The sequence below is a fragment of the Dermacentor albipictus genome, chromosome 5 (assembly GCF_038994185.2).
Source record: "Dermacentor albipictus isolate Rhodes 1998 colony chromosome 5, USDA_Dalb.pri_finalv2, whole genome shotgun sequence".
Taxonomy (NCBI): domain Eukaryota; kingdom Metazoa; phylum Arthropoda; class Arachnida; order Ixodida; family Ixodidae; genus Dermacentor; species Dermacentor albipictus.
This window is the reverse complement of record NC_091825.1, coordinates 32,779,974-32,805,167: the sequence shown is the minus strand read 5'-3', so window position 1 is coordinate 32,805,167 and position 25,194 is coordinate 32,779,974. Positions and strand designations below refer to the sequence as shown.

Genomic DNA, 25,194 nt, shown 5'->3' with positions numbered 1-25,194 from the left:
ATGAGCATACTATTCTATGACACAGAAGTTTGGCCTTTTTAATCTTTCTGATGTGGTTGCCTTCTCTGGAAGAGAATGGTTATCCAAGAGAGTAATTCACTGTCTACTAAGCGAAGAAGATGGGCCCCATTGTCAACAGAAGGGAAAGGCAATGATGCATTTGCATTCGCTACATGAAAAGTGTCAAGTGAGCTGCTCATTTACATGGTGCAGAAGAAAGACATTGAAGTTGCACATGAGACTTTTGCCACACTGGGGCACTTCCACCCCAAGCGTGAAAGATGAGTGGCGCCTTCAAAAGTTGCAAGGAATCATGTGCAAAAGTTCCTTTGCCAGCTGTCCTGTGACATACACAGCAGAGACAAAATACTTCCCTTAAGGGGTAACTCCGTTAGAGTTTTTGACCATGTCTAGGTAATGAAATATTTAGGTCCTCGAGACCCCGCTTGTCATGCGTCTGATAGTAGAATTGTTCCACAAATTCGAAAATACATTTAAACCTCGATATAACGATCTAGGCAAAATCAGCAATTTGCTATATTGAAATCTCGTATTGAAATTCGGCCTTTTATGCAAAGAAGTACAGTTGCCAATCGATTATTCTTACAAGGAAAGGGGCCGCAAAATTTTCTGAATTATCGGGCAAACAAAAAAGCAAATTTGAATGAGAAAACATTTCATTTTGATAAATTTGGAAGTCGCCGACGAATGATACGGTTTCACGCCACATACGTCAATATCTTCACAGCAGTACAAATTAATCGAAGCCAGCCATGTTTTCACGTGCACTCCGCCCCCGAGGCTGATAGCGTCGCCCTCACTGAGACAACGCTATCAGGAAAAGCGCCAGCAGCGGGGAGCGAATGCTTCGTCTGCCTCTTGCTCTAATGGGTCACCACAACTCAAGATTACGCAACCTCCTATACTAAATGTGTCGTAAGATAGCTTACATGGTGCCATGCCGTCTCAGCACGGCCACTCTTTGCACACGTGGCAGATGACCTCTAAAGCAGGATGCACAGCTGCGTATGCGCTCAGCCTTGCTTACAGCCATGTGCAGCCGTGGCCGAGACGTGCGCCAGCTTACCCCCGCTTCGCCCCTCTCCCTCTTTCCCTTTGCTCACGCAGCAAGGCAGCACTCGTGAAGCCACCATAATTCTTGTCTCACCCTCACACACTTTATTTATTTATTATTATTTATACATAGTGCAGCCTCAATAAGGCTATTGCAGGAGTAGGATGAACAACAAACATACAAGCATTTATAAACAAGCTTGCGTGAATTTTTTCAGGGGATGTTGCCCGGTAATGAATTCGACTTCACTTGTTGATGGAAAAAACCTGTATTTATTTAAAGGAATCAGTGCGAGCAAAAAAGGTTGAGATATTTAGAGTGTGGTGACTCATCGTAGAAGAGGGTTTGGAAAAAGTCAAATAGTTATCTAGAGAGGAGAGACGCTGAGAATTGATTAACGTGTGAAGGAATTTTAGGCACTCAAGTTTGTGATGCTCTGCAAGAGGAGTGAGACCAAGTAGGGGAAGAGAGACGGCGAAAAGTGCTTGTCCTATCTCCTACAAACAAAACACGCTGCCTTTTTTGCACTGATTCTAGTTTTTTGACGTCACAGTGTCTCTGTGGATTCCATACAAGGCAGCCATATTTGAGGATGGGGTGGATGAGGGTTTTATATGTTAGAAGTTTAGTTTCTTGAGGAGCGAGATGCAGTGTACGACGTAAGCAACCTAGTCTTTTAAGGCCCTTGTTACAGGTTACATCAATGTGTTTCAACTATGACAAATCGTGTGTTAGTAGGATATCTAAATATTTGAATTTGAACGCTCTAATTAAACTCCTATTATTAAAGGCATAGGCAAAGAAGAAAGGGCATGAGTTTCGTGTAAAGGTCATGGAGACAGTTTTGGAAAAGTTGATATTCATTTGCCATGCTTTGGACCAGTTACAGAAGTCAGAGAAAGAATTGTTAAGGACAACATGATCAGTAGGAGATTTAATTGTATGATATAAAATGCAATCGTCTGCAAAAAGGCGTATTTTAACTGAGGTGTGTGGAGGGAGATTGTTAATACAAAGCAGGAATAAAATAGGACACAGTACAGAGCCTTGAGGAACCCCTGATGAAACAGGCATCAAAGATGAGCTAGTAGAGTTGAAACTTGCATATTGTGAGCACTGGGAAAGAAAGTCCGATATCCAGCCAACCAGGGATGCATTTTTTAGTATAGCGAACAGCTCGTGCATAAGTTAAGGGTGTGAGACTGTGTCGAAGGCCTTTGCAAAGTTGTAAAAATAGCATCAATCTGGTCACCTATGTCTAAAGAGCTGCTGATGTCGTGAACGAATTTTGTCAGTTGTGTTATAGTGCCAAGGCCATGTCTAAAACCATGCTGGAAAGTGCATAAAATCTTGTTAATTTCAAGAAATTCTATAATATGTTTAAGGATAATGTGCTCCAGTAATTTACATGAATGTGCTGTTAAGGAGATGGGCCTATGGTTAGATAACAATTGAACATTACCTGACTTAAGGGGAGAATTGAAGCAAGTTTCCATGAAGGAAGAAGGGTGGCAGTTGAGAGAGATTTTCTAAAGATAATTGTTAGATATCTGCTGTACCAAAGAGAGTATCGAACAAGAAAAACAGCCGGGATACCATCAGGACCACTCGACTTCTTGGTGTCTAAGTTTAGGATTAAGTTAGGTATACCCTCAGGAGACAGTGATATATCCTTGATTGGAGGGTGTGGTTCGGAATTAAAAACAGGGGTTGACCGAGTTATCAGTCGTAAAGACACAGTGGAAGTAGGTGTTAAAGGAACTACTGTCTGCGTATTAGAAACTGCAACATTCTCAATTATTAACGTGTCCGAGGGTGACCAAGGTGGTAGGATAGCTTTCCAAAATTTATGGGGATTAGTCTTCATTAATTTCGGCAAGGTTACCTTGTGATAAAATTCTTTTGCAGAAACCATTTTAGAACAAAGTTCCTTTTTAGCGCTATCGAACTGCATGAGTTTTGTTGAGTCGCCAGAGCATTTCGATCGACGTAATCTGGCCACACGACGTGATAAATGCAAGAGGTCCCTAGTCATCCAAAGAATTTCAGTGTTTTTTTTTTCTTTGTTCTTAAGAGAATTAAAAGTTTGATACACTTACTGACAAGATTTTCGAAGAAACTGGTCAGGATACCAGTATCATTAGTGGTATGTGCTTTATTAGTTCAAACTCATCAGAAGAATCGCATAGGGCGTCTGTTATTGCCAAATCATCAGCACAGTTAAAAGCAGGAAATGTGCAATAGATATAGTGGGGATTTAGGGATGATGCCTGGAACTAAAATTAACACAGCATTGTGGTCAGATATTTCATCAATAACATCGCATTCATAACCGGCATTAAAATGAGATGTAAGAAAAACCAGATCAAGGACTGAAGTTTGCTGTGTGAAATCCTGAATGATCTGGTGCAGGCCACAGGACAATAAAATGTGGACCAACTCCCACCCGATTACTACTTCGTGTCCGCCCACTTTCATAGAAGACCGATCAACACCAGGAGCATTAAAATCACCCATGCAGATAACGTTGGATGAAGAAGTATTATAACTATGCAAAAATTCACCTAGCTTGTTTAAATACTCATATTAGAACCAGGCGGACGGCAAACGACCCCTATAATCAGACATATTTTCAAGTTGGACTTTGCACCACAAAGACTCAGTATCAGGTGGGGCAGGGAGTACAGAAAAGTGGAGGTGAGATTGAAGAAATAGAGCAGCACCGCCTCCTTTCCCGAATTTTCTGTAGCCCCGAACCACTTTGAAGCCAGGTAGGGTTGCTTCAGAATCGTGCACACCATCCTGTAACCAGGTCTGAGTAACACCAATAATATGTGGCGAGTAAGACAAGAACAAGGAAAGAAATTTAGAGAAATTGCTGACAAGGCTTCTTGCATTAAAGGGCCCCTGAAACGGTTCGGACAAATTTTGTAGGCGCATAGGGTACAGCTTAAGTAGAACATTCGCACCACAATTTAAGTGAAGCATTACATATTAATGGAGTTACAAGCGATTAGAAGTTACCCTCCTCCCTAGCCATGCCTTTCCTCCTCAACTCGCTCGCCGAGCGAGCGGCGCTAAGCTCCGCCTTCACTGGTCCTGCGTCACGATGCGACGTCACATCGTCCACTTCCGGTTGTTGGAGCACGCCTCCTCCCGCGCGAGACCTCTCCGCTGGCCGCTTGGCCGTCGACCGAGAGCCATCGAAGCAGCGTGCGTTGCGAGCATTCTGTCGTAGCGCCGAAGGTGGCCGGTATTACGGTAACCACAGGCAAGCTGGTCATTTCGGCAAATGACTGGAGGCATAAACTCAAGCTGATGAAGGAACTTCAGAGTAGACGTACGTGAGCAGCCTGATCGGTCTGCACTGTCCAGACACTTGTTGGCGCAGCGCTTAACCAGTCAAACGAAGCGCTAATATTGCTCTAACCAAGTGTAAAACATTTTAAACATTTATAAGAACAACGTGTTGATGATTACACTCCTGCAAAAAATACACACCAGCAGCAAAGAAGAATGCACTTCGTTGCTGCTACTGTGTATGGTTGAGCTCTGTGACACCAGGTGGCTGCACCGTGCAGACCATTCACATTTACCCTTCTGCTCATCTCATGGCTCATCCCGTTACGGCACAGTCAAGCGGCCAGACCCTGTCCCCTTGCGCTTGTGTTTGCCCTAATACCGGACTTGCGCAACGCTATTGCGTTAGTAATCTTCCGCTGTAAAGTGACGGCCACAAACGCGCAAATCCTGGCGCCTATCGGATAGCCGCAGTCTGATGCGCAGCAGCCAGTTCGCTCGTATGCTGCCTTGCAGAGAGACACGATTTCGCAACTTCACATCTTTCCAGTCGCTACGTCTGCAGCCCACAATGCAACAAGGGTGATTCATCGTGCTCACGAAAAGACTGATCGACACTGACGGCGGAGCTCTCGTCAAAGACTGCGCACGTTGTAACACAAGCAGACGACACTTGCTGTGTGCCGGAAATGCTCAAGTGTACTAAAAAACTATTCTTGTGTATTCTCTTTAAGTTATTTTCTTTTTACAAAAACAAAGTAACTAACATTCCAACTATTACGAGCATCATTTGTTCACCATAAAGTTGGAAAAATTATCGACCACGCGCCCTGGTCAGCCAATCAGATAGCTCGCCCATCTGACGTCATATGGGTTATTTGCATCATATGGGTAGGGGCGGCTTAAAATTCCGCCTAGCATTGCGCTGCGATCGACAGCGATGTGCATTTTTAAAACGTTATAATAAATTACACGCTTTACGCAGAGCACTTAGATGTGTCAATTAATGATCAGAAGGACCTACTCTAACGACTCAGTATGTTTGTAGAAAATCGCCAAAATCGTTTCAGCGTCCCTTTAATGTTTAAAATGGAAAGTTTATTGCCTGTACTGTGAAAGTACTTTCACTTGCACCTAAAGCACACAGCACGCGGGGCACAATGGGATCTTATCGGACTTGGACTTTACACAGAACACGATGTGGCCCCATTTCGGCGAGTGTTCTTGTCGCGCGGCACACAATTTGAGAGGTGCCTGCAAGCAGCTGCTTCTAATTCACTTGCTTGACCATCTGCATCCACGGAAGTTTCCATTTATTGTCTCGGCATCCCTTAGCAGCGGCAGTGATATCCCATTATATTGAAATCGCATACAAGTGCACTTTGTTATATTGAGGCTCTAAATACATGGTGTTCCATGGACAAGAGGTTATGAAAAGTTAAATACTTCGTTAAACTGAGAATTTCATTATATTGAAGTTCATTATATTGACGTTTAACTGTAACTTTAAATAAGCAAGAAAGCACAACGAAACCAAAACCTGACCAAGCAGCCTAGCGAACCTCTTCGTGTGACGTCACGAGAGGTACACCAGCGGGTAAAACGTGCAAGGCATGTCGGTCTTACCCACAGGGCGAACAAAACTGGCAAAGGGCAGACGCCCAGCTGATTGGTGACCGCGCAGTACCTTCGGGTGACAATGTCAGCTGCACCAGCTCGTTGGATTTGTCAAACAGTGACAGCTATGATTCTGAAGAATTCAATAGCCACGAATCGCTGTTTGCATTCAACCCGCTACTGAGAGAGCCAGCGCCCATGCACAACATGTCGCGCTGCAACATGAAGACCAAGGCTAGCTTCAAGCACCAATTTTATACGTGCTGCTTGCTATTTTGGGTGTTTTACCCCTTCTCAGGGAAGCACTTCGCATGCTCATTATAAGATGTGGAGCACAACTTTCCACATTTGTATCCCGCAAGAACGCCGCTGACAGTCCAAAGCACTGACCAGTGCATTTGTTGACATCAGCAGTTGCAGTGACTACTCGTCGTACGCTTGAGATATAATGGTAGCCATTAATCGGTGACATCAATTAATGTCGGAACATATCAAAACATGCAGATTTTGTGCAGCTAAACACCGTTACATCACTCTCAGCAGGGTGTCTACCAACCGCCAAAACCGAGAACTCGCAGGGAATTTGTGATTCTGTCAGGGAAAATTAGCTGTCATTTCATTGAAAGGGAATGAAAGTCGCCCTAATGCTGAGTCGAGTAAAAGAGAGGAATCGTAATGAACCGTCTTTGGCACCGTGTCATCGGCTGCAGGAGTTGCCGGTGTACAGTCAAACGATCTTTGGGACATGCCCGATAATTTGGAAGGCTTCGCGGCACCACCACATGCCCGTAGGGTTAATGCATAAGAACGTATGAAATTTCGGACGCAAGAACCATTTGCCGTCCGATTTGCCGTGACCGGAAGTCCGAAGCAGCAATACCGCCGTTTCGATTATGCCACCTCAAACCGGCGCTCTCGCACGCACATCCGCTGGCAGCCGTAGCCGCCACCGCACCAACGCGAGGCCTAGCTGCTTCGACGTTTGCGATTGAGGTTCTTGCCATTCGGTGCCGTGTTTTTCATTGAAAGGGTGTGCCACTGTGAGCAATGGCACCGACTCCTGTAATCACCCCTGTAATCCGTCCCTGTAATCATCGCGAATGGCTTCGAACATTAGAAAGCACCATGCGTTGCATAGTACCAGCTCCTGAAAGGCTTCGCCTCAGTACAGAAGTGTTACGCAGCGAAGATACATGAAGTATTGCAGTGAAGCCTAACGAGCGTGGGGAAGGGCATTGTCACGGGACACAGCACGTATTCCTTAATTATACATGCATGCACCCGCCATATCCTGTCACACTACGAACACCGATATGCCTAAGTGTACTGGCAGGCCTCCAAAGCTTTTTTTGGACGTGCCTGTGGCGATTTGAGCCTTTGAGGGCAGTAAAAGACATGCATTCATTTTCTTTTTTTCAAATGTTTTTGCGGACCCTAGAGAGTCAGAAAAATCGGACGTTGACTGTACAACTGACCAGGAGGATGCTTCGAATGGCCTCTGCAGCGAACGCATGGCGGAACGAGGACGGAGAACAAAGGACCGTCACACTGAGGAATGAACGGGAAAGGAACTGTGTCGCCACTTCTTTGAAAGAGCTTGACCTCAAAAAGCAAAGTGTTAGCTGACGCCGACATGCAGGTGACCCTCATCCAAACCAAAATAAACTCAGAACTGTGGTTAAACAGCGCGAAAAAGACAAGGACACAAGGAAACAAATACAACAGACAAGCGCTGTGATGAGGGCTAGTTGGTTCATACTTATAACTGAGGTTAGACAGCGCGAAAAAGACGAGGACACAAGGAAACAAATATAACAGACAAGCGCTCTTTAGGGCAGTGAAACGCAATACTGAGGCATTGTGCGTGGGCTGAGAGTATGTCAGGACAGCTGAGGTTGACTTTCCAGCTGCTGAGAGAATCTCACTTCTGACAAAGCTTAGGCCTAATACGAACTAGCTTGCTGTCAGTTGATAAAAATAGCTCATTTTCGAAAATATTTTCTTCCCTATGCATCTCTTTTTATTCATATCTGAAGATGTTCGACTCAATTTGCAATGGGCTTTACCTTTTTTTTTCAATATATTTTATTCGCTGTGCATTTTACTAACTCCTTCCTTCACTTTTCTATTTTGAATAAAATAAGCACTACTCCTTACTATTCTAACTGGATTAAGCCTGTTTTTTTTTTCTTTAAGTTTTTTAACATGCTTACTAGAGAGTGACAGCATCAGGCGACATGGTGTCAGCCCGTCTTGACATAAGACAGTGTTCTGTGTCAATCAGGGAATTTCACAAAGGCACTCAGGGAAAACCTGGAAAACTCTGGGAACTTGAAAATGGCAACTTGGTAGACACCCTGTCTGAGTCGCGCTGATATGAGAGACCACGCACATTTGACAACAGCAAGTGGGAGACCGTAGTACAGGAGTGTTGTTATGCTGCCTACTTATCATTCTTTGTATTCTCTTCACACGCACAGTTAATGTGTTCCATAAAGTAGACATAGATTAGAACTTTGTGCGTATGATCATTAATCTAGAGAACGCAGTTTTCTTACAGAAATGCCGATGCCAGTATTGACACCATTGGTAGCTGAACGAGGCAGTTGTTCACAATAATGAGTTAGCATAACAATACATGAAAATACATCCATCTATGTAGTCACATTTAATTTAGGAAAGTGCCAGCGAGAGCGACTAGCCACCTTTGATAATGGCAACGTATCGATGTTGATAGCGCATCATATTGTCGTCACTTCTAGTGTTTTGTGTGTACACTGTACGAAATAAGGAAAGGTTTATTTCAAATCTGCATGGTCAAAACTGAACTACGAAAGCAATTTTCTTCGTCTTAATGGCTTAATTAGCTTCAGGTCGGTTGCTCAGGTCTGCCAGCAGTGTATGCATGAACTCGGCGACTGTGATAGGCTTAACTGGGTAGCACCAATCCAGTGCTCGTGAAGAGCATTGTTGCAAGGACGCTTGTGATAGCAAACTTTAATTGTTGCGTTTTGTTTGAGTGGTTTGTACAAGTAACAATGCAACTACACTTGCCATCCCCCCATCACTTGCCCGTCACAGGGATTGCAACTGCTCGGGACAGTAATTTGTCACGCCAAGCACTGGCTCATAATCATTGACTCCTCCATGCTAGCGTCACTGTCGTCTGCATGATCCCAGCATGCTCTGCGTCTACTGCTCCTTACGTCATACACAATGTGGCCTGCAACTGATGAGGAGGTAAGGTAGGGTGCTCGAGGCAATTAATTAAATTAATTAGTAAAAGATCTGTGCAGCTCTCAAACCTGCTTTTTTTTTTGAGGACATGACGAAAGTGTGCAGAGGAATACACCCTGCGAGTTTCAGTGACATTGAAAACGGTGACAACGAAAAATTGCCAGTTTCTCTTTAAGAGGAAGCTTTAGCTCGGGTGCTCCTATCTAAATACATGTAAAAGGAGAATTCGTTTTTCTCGGCAACCACTGCACCAAATTTGACTGGGTTTGCTGCATTTAAAAGAAAAACTTAGAATCTAGTGACTGTTGGTTTCGAATTTTCGAGTTAGGCCGTTAATTTTTTATAAAAAATTGACAAAAATTGCAAATTTTCAGAAAACGAAACTATGAAGTTTACAACTCTGTAACTCAACAAGAAAAAATGATATCGCAATTCTGTGAATTGTATCTGACAGCACATCTAAAGCGGACAAAATTGATGTGTTACACATGAACCTCAAAAAATGTATTATTATGTAATTACAACTTTTGCAGAACACTCGTAAACAATGTAACAAATTCACGTAAGATGTAAAATGACATATAATATTTGTCCGCTTTGAATGATCTAACGGTTTCCGTTTACAGAACCGTGATATCTGTTCTTGATGCAGAGCTATTAGTTTGTAATCTTCATGCTTCTATTTTTTTCAAACTCCTGAATTTTTGAAAATCTCTCTAACAAAATCCAAGCCCTAAATCAAAATTCTGCCTCCAACAGTCACTAGAAGTCATCTTACTCTCTCAAATGCAACAAATTTCATCAAAATCGGTCCAGGAGTTATCTCAGAAAAACGTTTTTGCGTTTTTACATGTATTTGAATAGGCCGCGTCGGAGTTGGGCCCGAGCTAAAGCTTCCTCTTAAGAGGAAGCTTTAGCTCAGGGCCGACTCCCTATTCAACTGCTATGTGTAAAACGTAACATGAGTCAGCTGCTGGCCACTTCAATTAAAATTGCTTCAGTTGAGAGAGAGTCAAATTCTAGTAACCTAAAAAGCAGAATTTTGATTGAGGGCCTCGAATATTCACCCAGTTGCCGATACAGTGAACCGGTTCTTGGAGCTTTGCTGCCCACTTACGTTCATGGTTCTTGCAAAGTCACCTCCAACAAAAACTACTGCCAGGGCTGCAAGCTGTATCAAGAAAAAGCTGCTGCTGCTCCTGGAAATTGATTCCACTGAAAGAATTGGAATATAACATTTGGCTCATATTAATAAACTTAGCTGGTTGCCATTTGCTGTTATTAATATGCAGTAATTTCACATTTGGGATCATTATTTTCATATTTATAAAAGCAGAGTGGTCATAGAAAAGCTCATGTTGCTGTGGTTTCTACTTATTTTCCACTCAACTGAGCATATCAGTAGTGCGTTATCGTTTTTTTTTTCTTTTTTTCTACCTCAATTTGGCTCAGGTTGGTCTCTGAGCAGGGAAGCACAGAGGCCGGCATGAACAACGAGGATGCCCAGCTGCCATCGCTTGCAGACCAGCTGGAGAGCATCAGTCAGAATGTGCAGCTTTTTGTCGTCTGATCCACTGCACTTGTGATATACGTATGCCAATTTTGAAGTAATAAAATCTCATTCCCAAGGTTTCAGATGGGCTGTGCTGTGGTGCCTTTGTGAACTTTGTGAAGTTAACAGTACGTTCCATCAGTCAGACCAGTGGCTACACCATAGTGTGACACATTTGATGGAAGACTACGTGGTTGATGGATTCGACCGGGCCGCCGACCACAATGTTGGGACAAAGAAACTTCCAGGAGAGTGTGTTCTGTGCCGTTTCGTCACGGCCGCTGCTAGCCACCCAAATTGACTGTCCCAAGAACCAGCTAATTGCTGGGCCATTCCTTGAGCCGAGACACGTCAATTGAACCCTCCCATTAATGCGTGTCCCCTCCTCTCTCTGGAGCTGCAGTGAGCCGTTCAGTACTCCAATTGTGTTCAGTGAACAAAATTGCCGGAGTGATTATGCGCACCCTCAAGGGGAAGCCTCAGGCAACTTTGGACGCTCCAGTTGGAGGAAAGTGTGATCGCAGATTTTCCTGACCTAGGGATATAGGGAAGATGAAAGGAATTTAAGCAGATGTTTTCGGCTCCTCTGGCATGCTTCAATTCAATCATGCTAGACTTGAGACGCAACGGCCTCTACTCCTCACGTAGATATTGTAAATAAACCCAGTGCTGCTCGTTCTCATTGACAACCTGTTCCTCTCTTAGTTGAACGCTTTTGAACAATGTTGAGCCCCTTCTTACATGCTGTTAGGAATGGCCGGCCGAGGGGGCAACGTGCCAGCTGTTTCAGCCCGCTGCATGTGCTCCGACCGACCCGCGGTGGCGGCGCCCTTCAGAGAACGAGCGAGAACGACAATGCTAACCGACCATGTGCCGCGTTTGAAAGATCGATGACGACAGCAGGGCTGGCCACGTTTGGCACCCCGTGCATTGTTGGTTAATTTGCTGGGTCGTCATGGTCTCTTTGAGGCAGGGGGAGCCTCCCTGGCAAAAGGGTGCTTTGCGGTACGGGAGCCCCAGGATTCGTCAGTCTGCTGACACACGTAGCGACTACAGGAAAAAGGCAGCTCTGGAATTTAGCGGCGCCGGCTGGGGTCGGGCGTGACCACCTGACTACGGGGACGCAGGACAATGGATACCATGACGACTGCGCTGCAAAGGTCGTCTGCCCTCGAGAGAGCACTGAAACCTGTGCGGCACGTGTGTGTGAGCCCTCCTCCTCCAAAAAGGCATGTAGTCTGCGATGACGTCAAACGGAGTACTTATAAGCAGCGATTGTCGGCTGCTAGAGTGTGCTCGTCGTCGTTCTCTGTGCTCTAAATGTACTCGTGAGCCAAGTAAGTGCTCGTAAGCTGTGTGCTGTATGTTCGTCTTGCGGGCTCCATTTGGGAGTAACGCATAGACTGTGTAAATGTATCTCTTGTTCAAAATGTTAATATGTAAATAAACCCTGTTCACCTAGTTCCTCCCAAGTTCCTCTCTACGACCTTCAACCCTTACAATTGGTGGCAGCGGCGAGATCGTCCGACAACTCCTACAACTGTTAACAGCGGTGGGATCGTCTGACAACCCTAATAATGCCCAAGCCCAACTCTCACAAGACCCAGTGACGGTCTCACCCTGGTTCTCACTGGACGGAAGCCTTGTACTTGCACAGCACCTTGGACAGGCTTGTTCTGCGCATTAACCAATGATGAAGCAAGTGGGTCTCAAGAAAAAACAAAAGATCGCATTGTCAAAGTTGTGTGGCATCTTTAATTTTGCTAATTTTCTTAGATGCTTTTGCCAGCATGGCGTGTGTACACCCAGCCAATGAATCTTCATTCCTGCGCATTTTTTATTCCAACAAGAAGCGATACATTTTATCTGAAATATAACAACAGGCTCCCATAATTTTGCAAACGCAAGGAAATAAGTGGATGAAGCAGCTGAGTAGCTGGACCTTCGCTGTATTGTGCAGCAAGCAACGGTTGCAACAAGTGGACCAAGTTTATTTCCTACGTATTCCTGCGCAGTCATTAGCCATAGCATGATTTATCACACTCCGAGCGAACCAAAGTAGCCCTCTCCCATGCCCCATTTCGAGGTGTGCTTAAAGGAGGCTTAGCACAGGGTCGACTCCTATGCCACCTATTCAGATGTATGTAAAATGCAGCCATGTTTTTGTGAGACAACCATCAGACCGATTTTTAAGTGAAATTTGTTGAATTTCAGAAAGCGAGTCAACTTACAGCAATTGTAGCAAGCAGATTTGCGATTTAATTAAGGCCTGGAGTTTGTTACAAAAATACAAAATTTGGCAAGTCAAAGAAAAAGAAAATTTAAGCACAAATTTTACACATCCATACTTCAGCACCAAAACAGCTATCACAGTTTTGTAGCTGCACTTATTAGGTCGTCTAAAGCAGACAGATTTGATGTACGAGGTTACAGCTTATGCGAGATCATTACGCAAATTAGTGGTATATTTTAGAGCACTGTATAATATGCCCATTATCTTTGCTTTAGATCTATAATTAAGCGCAGTACACTAAATTGGGATATTGATTTTCATTGCAGAATTGGAGTTCTAAATTTCGTAGTTGCATTGCTTGAAATTTTAGTATTTTCGTTAATTTTTGTTTAAATATCGACGCCCTAAATAATAATTGCGTCCTATAGCCACTACCGTCTTTTCCTTACAAATCCAGCAAACTGCATCAAATGCCATGCAATGGTTGTCTCGAAAAATGATTTCTCCCTTCCCACAATGTATTTAGATAGGAGCCTTAGAGCTAAATAAGCCACCCGATTTGAGTTTTAAAGTCAAGTGCAGTGTGTACAATGTGCGCTGACGATCGTGCCTGTGCACCACAAAAAAACAGCCTAATTTCAAACAAAACGCCACGCGCCCTCAGTCTCGAGAAAGCCACACTCCCAGCTGGAGAGTAGAGGTCGTACAGGCAAGTGCGCCTATGTAATTCGCATTGCTGAAACATCACCTGGGTCACATGTGATGTTCGAGGATTATTCAGATCTACGGCAGTTTTCTGTTTGATCTGTTGCTTCACTGGACAAGTAGAAGCTTGGAGAAATAATAAAACCTACAAATCGAGTGTCTGCGAGTCTGTTTCACTATGTGCCATAGCAAGTGGAACGGACTTTCGTTTTGTCTGCTTGTTCCTACGTCGCACAGTTGCACACAGAGGTGAGGGGCCCTTTAAATGTGTCGCATAGAACTGGACAACACGTCTTCCACCACACTTTCACTTCGAAGGTCTCCATACGGCTTGGTCTTGAGCATGAAAGCTCGGTGAGCTAAGCCAGCTGTGCCAAATTTCCTGTTACAAAGATACACGTCCGCTAAACTCGTGACAAAGCTGCATGCAGTGGTGTGTACTCTGTTGAATGTGACAAAGACTCAGTCAAAGCAGTCGTGTTAAATAAAAAGACAAAACATTTATTACATGCCATTAGAAGTGACACACATTAAATACTCGCATCCATAATGTTAAAAAAAAAGCACTCATATTAGAACATTTATGGCCTGAGGAAGAAAAAAAAAAGTATTTGCCAACAACAAGAAAACAAGTCTCATGGCAGAAAGTCAAGGGAAACGTAAAACGTTGAAACTGAAGCGACTGGGAGAAGAAAAACGAGACGGGGAGTGGCATATCACAAGACCCCATACAGTACATGACAATACATGGTATTGTAGCAAAACTTGGTATTAGTCGCAGGGCTCAGCCACTGCCACCTCAGTCTCTCAACCTTTCAGACCCGCATGCACCTAGAGGGAGGAGACAACCTTGCAGTAGTCGCATTAAAGAAAAGCAAAACGGAAGCATTTAAATGATTTACGGTACTTTTCCGAGAAGTTGGCTTGTAGTTTAGCAAGGTGCTTGTCGCAGCTGTCTCTCGTGAATGAAAACTACCACAGGCTTGCACTTGAATTGAAGCTAATCCTAGGTTGGATGTCCTTGCTGTTGTAATCGAGCTGCATGCAAGCAAGTCAAAGGAGCGTTTGGCTATAAGCTTGTAGCATGGTTAGCTTGGCCAGTCACAAGCTAGGAAAGCATGTGACAGTTGTTACACAACCACCTCCTTTGGGGTCGAGGAAGTGTTTTGAATTCTTGATCCAGAAACTCCACCAAGCAGCATTCGATCAACAGCTGTACCAGCATTTTTTCTGGCAGTTGTGTACGATTAGCCAATTATTTGCGAGTCATAAGTAAGTCGGGCTCAACTTTGTTGACGGTTGTCCAAGACACAGGCGATGTCAAACAATGAGAACACTACTTGTTCATTTCAAGCAAGACGCCATGTAACAACACAAATGCATCCTCGTAACTAGAACTGTAATTTGTGAAACCTTTGTACAATTTCACGCTACTGTAAATTGTGCAAAATAGTTGTACAAAAGGTTGAGCAACTATTCATTTGCACGACCTTTTTACAACTAACAATTTGTGCAACCTTTGTACAATAAATTCAGCTGAATTTGTGGGACTTTTCTGGCTTCGTAACACTTTTCGAGAGCTGTGCGATTCACCTAAAGATCTCAAGTTTGAAGTTAGGCGAGGCAAAAATATTTTTTTGCTGATACTTTCACTGCAATTTGATAAGTAGTCAGCTGACATAAATTATACACTAAACTAATGAGGCTGTAACATTCAGTAAACTACAACAGTGACAGTTCATCAAACACTGTGCCTTGAATGATGCTACTTGTTGATGACGTACCGCATTTCTAAAGTCATGCAGTATACTTGTCAAAAGCTCTACATCCCATGCACAAGTCAACTCATCAGGGACTTGCGGGAGCAGCGGTTTTTATAAAACTAGAACGAGAAACAAGCTGTGCCAAGGACACTAAATGTGGGAGAAGGCAAGAATCCTCCTCGATTATATACATTCTTTTCGTCAGTTCAGAGAGTGGACCTTGCAAAAGGAGAGTGGTGGGGTGCAAGTAAAAAAAAATGTACGAACAAGTTTTTGCAACGATAACAGCGTTGTCAAAGCAACGTACTTGCATCTCCTGACCAGCATGACGGGTCAGAAGCAATCCACTTTTCAGTGTACAGAAAAATGAAAGTAAAGCGGCAAAAGCAAGAAAATCCAAGTGGGAGAGACATTTGTCAACAACTCTCTGTTGTAATGCTCCAGCCAACAGGGGCTGCCTAGTCAACAATGTGTCAGTGCTGAAGACCCGCTTTCACTGACAGTAGGGTCTATAAAGCAGCAGAAGGGTTTCTCACATTTAAGAAAAAAATTTGATTGCCGTAACATCACCACGGTACCTGAATGCCCAGAAGGTGCCCTTCCAACTAGTAACTCGTTGGCAATGTCAATGTGTCATTGTCTTTAGCTGAATGTGCGGCAAAGCAACACTGCTTGTGCCTCTCGCACACTCGGTTGGCTGCCAAACAGTGCCTAGCTTTCAATGCTTAACTTTGCATGCATGCTCTAGCTTGCACACTGTTCTACATGCTCTCCTTAAGCATCTCTGCGAAACACCGTCTCCAAAGAATCAATGTTCATACTGCCAGCTATATGTATCAACTGTGTTGCCCCTGAAACATGCCTCTGGAAAGATGGGTGTACGGGGATCAAGCACTCCAAGAGAGCCAGCAAGTAGACCCCCTGGAAACTTAACACCTCTTGAAACATCATATCTTTACAATAAGAAGACTCCTCTTCAGTTTCTACAAAGGCTGGTCTTGTCACAACACCAAGCCTTCTGAAGTGCAATGTATAATTTGCAACACATGCCCTAGCGGGCAATTAGGGGGCAGGGAGCAAAGAGCAGTAGCTTTCATGAGAAGGAATTTGCAAACAAACTACTCCCTTGTGCCGTACTGCAAGAAAGACGACCAACGCCCTGTAGAAACTGTTCAAGATATTAGGGCACATAGCCCAAACGAAGTTTTTGTTCTTTATGCCAAAAAGAAGAAAGTTCTATGTACCCTTGGGGGGGAAAGTTTAAAGACCTCGGCATCTGCAAAAAATATCTCCGATGCTACTGCCGTCTAACATAAAATTTTGTCGATGCAACGCATTGGTCGAACAAGATGTGGGCTGTGCCAATGGATTTCAGACCGTATGCCCAGGCTGCAAAAAAAGGACACCTATGGCAGTTACGATCTCCAGACTTCTGCTCATGACAAATGTGCTCATGACTTGCCACTTGTTGACAGGTCTTTAAATACTCAACTGGAAAAGCCCCTATTGCATTGTCATAATTCCATTTGCTGTCTACATTACTCGTACAGAATCAGCGTGAAGTTTATAAGGAATCTATTTCTGCATGAATAATACAACATGGACAGAATTATAAGATTGCAAAATGAACATAATTTATATCAACTTTCTATGTCAGTCTCACAGTCGGTGTAAAACAAACAAACAAATAAAAGGAATTTGCTATGATACAAAGCTACTACTAAGATGAAAAACTTGTGACACAGTTAAATGCGTTCAGAGCAGAGCCAGCAGCGCTATCTACACAAGACATGAAAATCTCGCACAAACTTTGCACAACTCGGACAACAAGATGGAAAACAAATTGACCAAGGAATAGCGGCTACCCAAACAAATGCCATGAGCAGAGAAAAAATATTACAAAAGAGAGAATGCCAACATTTTCTTCAATGGCATCCACTTCACTTTTGAATAATAAAACTAGGCAGCATGATACAAGTAACCCATAAAGAACCGATGCGAAGACAGTTGGGAAAGAGGTAAAAATTTGCTGTGGACCATCTACATACACACATACATACAAACAGACAACCCCTTGGGACTTACAAAATGGCTTGGTTTGCTTGGCTGTGGTGTAATAAATAGCAGTTAATAACAGAGGTAATAAGAATCAAAATAACATGAAACAGATCATCCAGCCCTTGCGGCAAACAAACAAGTCAAGTGTCTGAACAAAGTGGAGATGTTTGCACAGAAGCAACCGACAGCCAGTGCTCTTGACTGTCTTAAATAAAGGGCCTGTTATGACAGGTTGGTATCCTCAAAACGGACTAAACTTATGGTCCATTGCGCAGGTCAGATAGAATGTGCGAGCATGTAGGAGACACTGACACTTCAGAAGAATTCTTCCTCCATTTAATCGAAACAGCTGTGACATTTGGTAACTTGTTCACCATTTTCTCGGCTACATCTGCCAATAAAATTCTGATGCAGAGGTGCTAGTGACATCAAAATTCCATAATATTAAGCACTATTTTTTCCAAACTGACAGACAGCTACCAAAACTACAGTAATTACCAGCCATCACTGCAGCCAATGGTATGAAACGGGAAGCTTTGAGCTGAATGGAGTAGCTGTTTGTCAATTTGTGCTACTCCATTCATGGCTATAAGCTGAGTGATGAGCCTAGCTGTACAGTCAGATGATCACACAACTGTTCCTAGTGATATGTGTTATCTTAAACAACAATTAAACTAGAGTGGTGCAATTAACAAGGATTAAGCAGGACTTATTGGCAGCACAAAAAGGATAAAAGGCTAACAAAAGCGATGTTGTCCGTTGTCACTAGCAAAGTCAAAAAGCCAGTCAGAAACTCCAAACCATGTGCAACAATATAAGTCAACAATGGTAACATGGCACAAACTGCTCCGAAGAGCTCAGTTGTACCAAATGTTACATAACTAAGGAAACTAGGTATAAATGGTGCTAAGGAGCACCTCTTTAGCGCACCTTTGACATAGGTAATAACCTTCTTGCAGAGAAAGATTTGCGGCTTGTCACCATGTTTACAAGCGACGACCTACAGTAGCGCATTCATAATATCTGACTAAAAGAGGTTAAAGCTAAATAAAAAAAGAAAAAAATCTTTCTTTGCTGGCTCAGATGACCTGCGTACAGTGGAGGTTTAATTGACCATTTACTCCTTAAAAGCACAGTGCTAAGACAAATGATACCTCTAAGGCCTCAGCTTTATCGTAATCGTTGCTATCTGTACACACCCGCAGCACATCCGGCCATGTTTTGCACATTCTTGCATCTACGCAGCAACGGGGGCTTAGTGCAAGCCTTGCACACAAGGAAGCAGCTGCAGTCGATTCCTTAATTTTTTTTTTCATTAACAACTTTATGCTCTTATGGCTGGTTGCCCAGAGTCCCAAGTATGAGGACATACCACATTTTCCTTTTTTTTTTTCCTCGCACTGGCTGATGCTGCTATGTTTCAACAAAAGTCAAGTCGCCATCCGAAACGACCCCACATAACTCGCAATGTGAGCCTCAAGAGCACAACCCATGCTCGACATGGTCGAAGGAATGTCTAAAATGCGCAGTTTACAACGTTCACATTTGACAGGCATGTTGAGAATAGTGGGAACGCCGCTTGCTTCTAGAACATGTGCAACCACAGTCTACTGAAGACAACACTTTTACATGTAGTAACAAACATTGGTTTCCTATTTCACACACAGTTTTTTTTTTCTTCTTTTGTGACACAGTGTAAACATATAAATGTACAAACTCGCACACATTCACACACCGCTTTGTTCAGCCCAAGACAGAGTGCAAAAACTGCAGAGCAGCACTCTAGATAGAGAAGGACTGCAGCGCTGTACATGATCCTTGATTATTATTATATCTTCTTAGTTAATCCTGGGACAAGGATAGTTGGGATGGAGTGGATTGCGAAGTAGCAACATCACCTGTAAGCTCCAAGGGCCAAAGCCCCGCAGCCATACGCAACGCTCGGTTCGTTGGTGCATCCAAAAAAGGGCAGCCAAAAAATCAGTCTTTCACATTAGAACCACAGGTGGGTCGTTAACTTTCTGATCATGAGCCTTCAATCAGACCAGCAGGATGCAGGTACCACATCAAATACTGCAAGTAAGGCCCATATCTTGGGCAATAACAGGCGGCGAGGTGTTGCACTCTGGTGTTTCAAGGCAAGTATGCTGTCAAACCTGGCAGTGACGTGCAGAAATGTCGGCATCGATGTAGCGAAACGTGCTCTCTCGTACCACTTGACGCTACTCAAGATAATTTCCATCCAACAGGCGCGCTTAGGGTGCGGAATAAAAAATTGCGACCGTGCAAGTGGCCCCAAGCACCACATTTCGATCGTGATCAGTATCGTCGTCAGTCTGCTTTGGCCCCCCACACCTCTCCCAGTGACCTCCAGTTACACCTGTCTTGTGCCAGCGGGCTTCATCCTATTCCTGCAAACCGCCTGCAACTTACAATCATTTTGACGTCTTGCCAGTCCTCCTTCATGCTTCCTGGTGCCGTTTGTAAGCCGTGGCAAACCAACTTGTCCACTGTAAGCTGCAAGCTTCCTAATCTCATCAGAACACGCAATCCTCTCCTGTCCACGACTGCGTTTCTCATCCCTTGACAATCCATTGTGTTCGTTTACCCTCGTAGCCCACCTGTTACCTACTCTATGCATTACGTGACCCATCCAACCCCACATCTTTTTAAGCTGAACTAGAACACTAGAAACTCATGCTTGCTCTTTGGTGCGTGCCCTAGTCCTTCTAATCCTAAATTCGCCAATAATTTCTGAGGTTTCACACCCGAAGGGTTTTGACGGGAGTTCAAAGCACACAGGCTCATTCATCAAGCAGCTCCCCCCCCCTTGAAGAAAAGCTCAATGCTACATCGAGAAATGCTCGCACCTCTCAACCACAACATTGCAAAGGCAAGGCTAACCACTGCACTGTCTGTGCCTTAAGACAAGGGCCCCTGCATTTTGTGACACGCTCCACCCTTAGCGTGGGAGCTAGCAAGCTAGCAAAGGGTGCAACGAACGTGCTTTGGGCATGGACCCCTCGTGAGTGAACAACCACTTGAGCTAACCACGTTTGTTGACTGCACCCAAAGACAGAAGCCCGGCACAAAACACGCACAGTGTTAGGGCAGACTGCCCACACAAGCGCAGATTTGGAGGAGCTAGACTGCGCAACAGCACAACATTCGCTGTGAGATTGTCAGACTGGGAGGCCTCAGGAGAAATGGCATGCCTGCCATAAAAAATTGCAAAACCTGCCAGCACACTGTGAATGAGACACCCCAGCCTCAAGAGTGTGGGACAGCAAAACGCACTGCACATTTCGCACGAGACAGACAGTGTACAAACATGACCACAAAAGGCCTGCCATATAAAAGAGAAAGGAAAAGATCGCGGCGATGTCTGTGTGGGAACTTTGAAAAAACGTGCCTCTAACACATTGCTGCGGCAGTAAAAATGAGACCCTTGCAGTATATAGGGGGTCCTCCAAAGTGAGGGCTTAGCGATGCAAGAAAAAATCCAGTGCAAAATGCATCAACATTAGAAAAGCTAACTGCCTCCACCCCCTTTCCACTTGCATCTCTGTCGTTGAGGCAATGCATGATAAAGCGAGAAATGGCACAAGAGCTTGTGCGCAGGAAACATACTACTGAGAACCGTTTCCTCCTAACAAAAAAATAAAGAAAGGCAATGCTTCGCAAGAAGCTGCATGGCTCACAAAAAATTTTGAGGCTACTTTCATTACAAACGATACCAATGAACCCTGCTGCGATACCAATGGCCCTGCTCCAGATAATCATAAGACAACTGTTAGTACAGTACCCAACACCTAATGCTCAACTAGTGACAAGAAAACAAAGCACAGCGTGTGCCCTTGAAGATGCCACACCTACGCAGGCATTTCGTTCACAAAGGGCTGAATCAAGTAGAATCCTCTCCATCCACTCAACCTACAGCCACGTAGCTGCCTTCCAATGTGGCCGCTGACACATAATCTTCAAAACTTGTGCGTGTAAGTAACGAGAAAGAGCGTTAACACACCAACCAGTTTGTTTCCTAGTTCCCTAAGACCGAGAACTCAGACTTCACTTGGCACGGCAACGCGAGGCATCAGTTTGGGAGCTGTGTCCGATTCAGTGGGCCATCCTGACTTCCTGAAGACACACTACCAGAAATGAGAAGGTTGACAGTGTGAGGCCACAGAGCACAGCTTGCAAGTGCAAACTTGGATTTGCAGAAAGAGCATCTGTCGGTTGCAGGCATGCTGCCTCTTCGGGCAGACGCACACCAAGCTGCAGTGTGTGATATCAGAGGCATGCAACAATGACGATGCAGAACCACGTTAGTACGCCCTACACATAGTGCACGCATGCGTTTCTTTCTCAAATTACACAGCTTAGATCTGTTGACAGCAACACTCGAACGTATGGCTGACAGTACCATCAGTGCAGTCTTCTGAGAAGCATCGCCACTGTTGGTGAGAGTAGGAATGTGTGCTGCTACGTTCCAGCGCTTGTTGTTGTGCTATGCCGATCTCAGAACTAGTGGCTTCTACGCATGATGAATCCACCAAAACGTACTGGAACTAATAAATAAAGCTAACAGCAAAGACAGCTCGATAGTACAGCAATACTTGTTATGCCAGCAGACAGCACAGACGTGACTGTTCACCACAAGCTTCCATCTTGCTACTTTGACAGATCTCTACACACTTCAGATGGCCATTCCCATAAAAGTGACCTTGCTTAGTCGCGACTGAATGAAAGTGACTGGGACCTCGCATGAGTGGCAACAGTCTAACGGCTGTGTGTTGGCACAAGCACAGGAAATGAGAAGGTCGCCCTGTATGTGCATTCGGTGACCCGCGCATCACTGCACAGTGCACGCAACCTGCCAACATGACGAGAGCAAAGAATTTACTACAAGACCGCACTGCGACAGGGGGTGGGGGATTCCATTTAAATCTTTCCTCCATCCTCACTTCCTATGCCACCTTTCTAGGAAATGCAAATAGACCTGAGAGCATCAACACTGCACGATTGAAGTTACGACTGCAAGCACAGGGCCTGCAAAAGGACGAAGGGGTCAAGCGGGAAACAATGTCCGAGTTCCCGGCTTCTGCCTTTGAGTCACCCTTTCCGCTGGCCGTCAGGGGACGGTCAAATATGGACGAAACAAAAGTGGGCCCACGTTCACACACCAGCTTGACCTCATCTCAGAACCAGAAAACAGGTTCCATTTTGTAAACACCAAGAACACCGCAAAGATGGGAAAGGCTTCGCTCACAGGCTTCCTATCTGCTCAGTCGGCACCGAGAGGAACAGTGCAGGAGGAGGTGATGCGCGCACATTTTCTGTATCAGACTCCAAGCTGTCAGAACGTCCAGCCGAAGAATAGGTGCCGTGCTCCCTCAGAAAGATGATGCGGGTTTCAAGAGCCCATATGTTGCCCCCAGGGTTGCTGGGGATGCAGGGACAAGACAGCACTACATGCACGTTTGCTTACGTTTGTGGCATCCTCACAGAGGTGCAACGCACACAACAACCATCGAGACAACCATTCCCACCGTGAGGTTTTGGGAGAAGTGTTGTAGGCTTCCCATTTGGAAGTGCTCCCAGGACCGAGGGAATGCAGCGACAAACAATGTGGCGGCAATGCATGACCCGCTCACAACCGGGGGCCTCCAGCCCACCACCCAACTCTGCGACAACAGATGGCACTATGCGTCATGCCAGGGAAGAAACGACCCGCCGGAAATGGAGGCGGTGGGGTGTGTCTCGGTTAACCCTTGGGGAACATGGCGAGGATGGCGGCGCACACCTTCTGCGGGTTGGTCTCCTCGGGGCAGAGGTCCATGGCGGCGCGCACTTGTTCCTCGGGGAAGATGGACGACAGGTGGTAGTAGAGGCGGTAGCGGGGGCTAGCTGTGTCTAGTGGTGGTGCGCCCACTTCGAGCGGCAGTGGCGGTGGTGGCCTGCTCATGGGCAGGCCCCCCCACCCCCCAGCAGTGGCGTGGGGGCTCAGGCCTGGGAAAGAAGGAAATAGTTGGCCGGCTGGCACCGGTGTGGCCGCACCCGCCAGCGGGAATGCGTCCAGCCTGCAAAATAAATGGCCGGTGAGCTTGGCATTCGGAAGCTGGTGCTGCTGCTGTGAATTCCAGCAGCCCAGCGCTTCCTAAAATGCTGCACGATTCACTGGCAAGTGACCTAGCTGAATCGATGTGTCGGCACTTTGTGCCATACTGGATCCATCGGGACAGTACTGTAAACAATTTGGTACAAGCCACCTGACACACTGCTCCACATGAAAAACAAATGCGCGTTCTGACAGTTTCTTATTGCGCAGCTGAATTATTATTGACAGGTATACTTTCTCTTTCTTTACTTGGAGAAGTATTCACATAACCTTGCTTTGCAGTCATCTGTCTTTGTTTTTGTTTCTCAGCTGTATAAATGTGTCATAATTGTTTTATTCACAGTGAAGCTGTAGCAAAGAGTCCACAGTGGTTTTCATGTGGTGCTGCGGCACAGGTGCATTGCACAGAGTGGAGCCGGCACTGTACAGCCAGCTGAGAATACAGGAACATGCGACCAATATAGCAGCAGAGACCATAGATGCAACCAAACTTGGATATAGTGAAGCAGTTCCAAATGCTTGGACGGATCGGGTAGCAGCAAACGCAGCTCCTAAGAGTTCCAGTGTGTCAGAACGCCCTCATACAGCTTCACACTCCTTACTGTACAAGTTGGTCAAACTTGATTCCCGCTTAAAATTTTATTTGCATATAAATGAGCTACAGCGGAAGACTTCCTATGGTATTAGGGTATTACTAAAAGCTAGATGTTACTTTGACTTGACTACTTTGCTCACCTTATATTATGCATTCATTCATAGTCATCTGAATTATTGTATTGCTTCCTGGGGTCAAATATATCACTGCCACCTTTCATCCCTCCAACATGTACAGAATCAAGCCATTCGCATTGTCACCTGAAGCAACCGACGTTCACATGTTACTGATCTGTACCGGGAACTGCACATACTGAATATTGATAATGTAATCAAATTTAATGTCTGCACATTTGCTTATCAAGCAGTTCAAGACCATAACCTTCTCAAATTTGTTCTTATCTGACACCTTACTAACTCAAATATTACACGCTTTTCCTCCAATAACAATTTTATACTCCCTAAGGTACGAACTAACTATGGTTCACAAAGAGTAGCATTTGTTTTAGTCAAACTTTGGAATTCATTGCCTTTTAACCTTAAATGTGCTTCATTCAAACATCAGCTTCGCAATTTCATGTTTAACTTATAGCTCCGTTTATTGAATATGTCTTTTAACACACAACTTCAATTCTGTCGTTTTTAATAGTGTTTGCTTTGTTTCTTACTTCAACTTAACCCTTATCCCTGTCGTTTTATATTTTCCATGGTATTATTCTTTTGCCTCATTATGTATTTGCAATTGTATTTGCATTTTTGTATTCTTATAATTCGCTGCCTTTTTGCTGTGAAGTAGTATTAGTGTTTTTTTTTTATCTATAAAAGGTCCCCCACAGTGTTTACACTATGGGACCTTTTTCTGTACTAAATATCAATATTTTTGTATCTGCACTAAGTATTCAATAAACTTCAAACTAGTCTCATTGGCACACATACGTGAAA

The 25,194-nt window shown here is 44.6% G+C and overlaps 2 protein-coding genes across 4 annotated transcripts in view; one reads left to right on the top strand and one right to left on the bottom strand.

The window, feature by feature from the left end:
* The window catches only part of LOC135908079 (uncharacterized), an 83,884-nt gene extending 73,020 nt beyond the window's left edge, over positions 1 to 10,864 (top strand). The window contains exon 13 of the mRNA XM_065439821.1: positions 10,682 to 10,864. Within this exon, the coding sequence (XP_065295893.1) occupies positions 10,682 to 10,799 (118 nt within the window). The 3' untranslated portion in view covers positions 10,800 to 10,864. The remainder of the gene's footprint in view (positions 1 to 10,681) is intronic.
* Positions 10,865 to 14,199: 3,335 nt separating this feature from the next.
* Positions 14,200 to 25,194, bottom strand: part of LOC135908078 (probable ribonuclease ZC3H12D) — a 151,171-nt gene continuing 140,176 nt past the window's right edge. For all 3 annotated transcript variants that reach the window (XM_065439818.1, XM_065439820.1, XM_065439819.1), the window contains exon 9: positions 14,200 to 23,620. In XM_065439818.1, the coding sequence (XP_065295890.1) occupies positions 23,305 to 23,620 (316 nt within the window). In that variant the 3' untranslated portion in view covers positions 14,200 to 23,304. The remainder of the gene's footprint in view (positions 23,621 to 25,194) is intronic.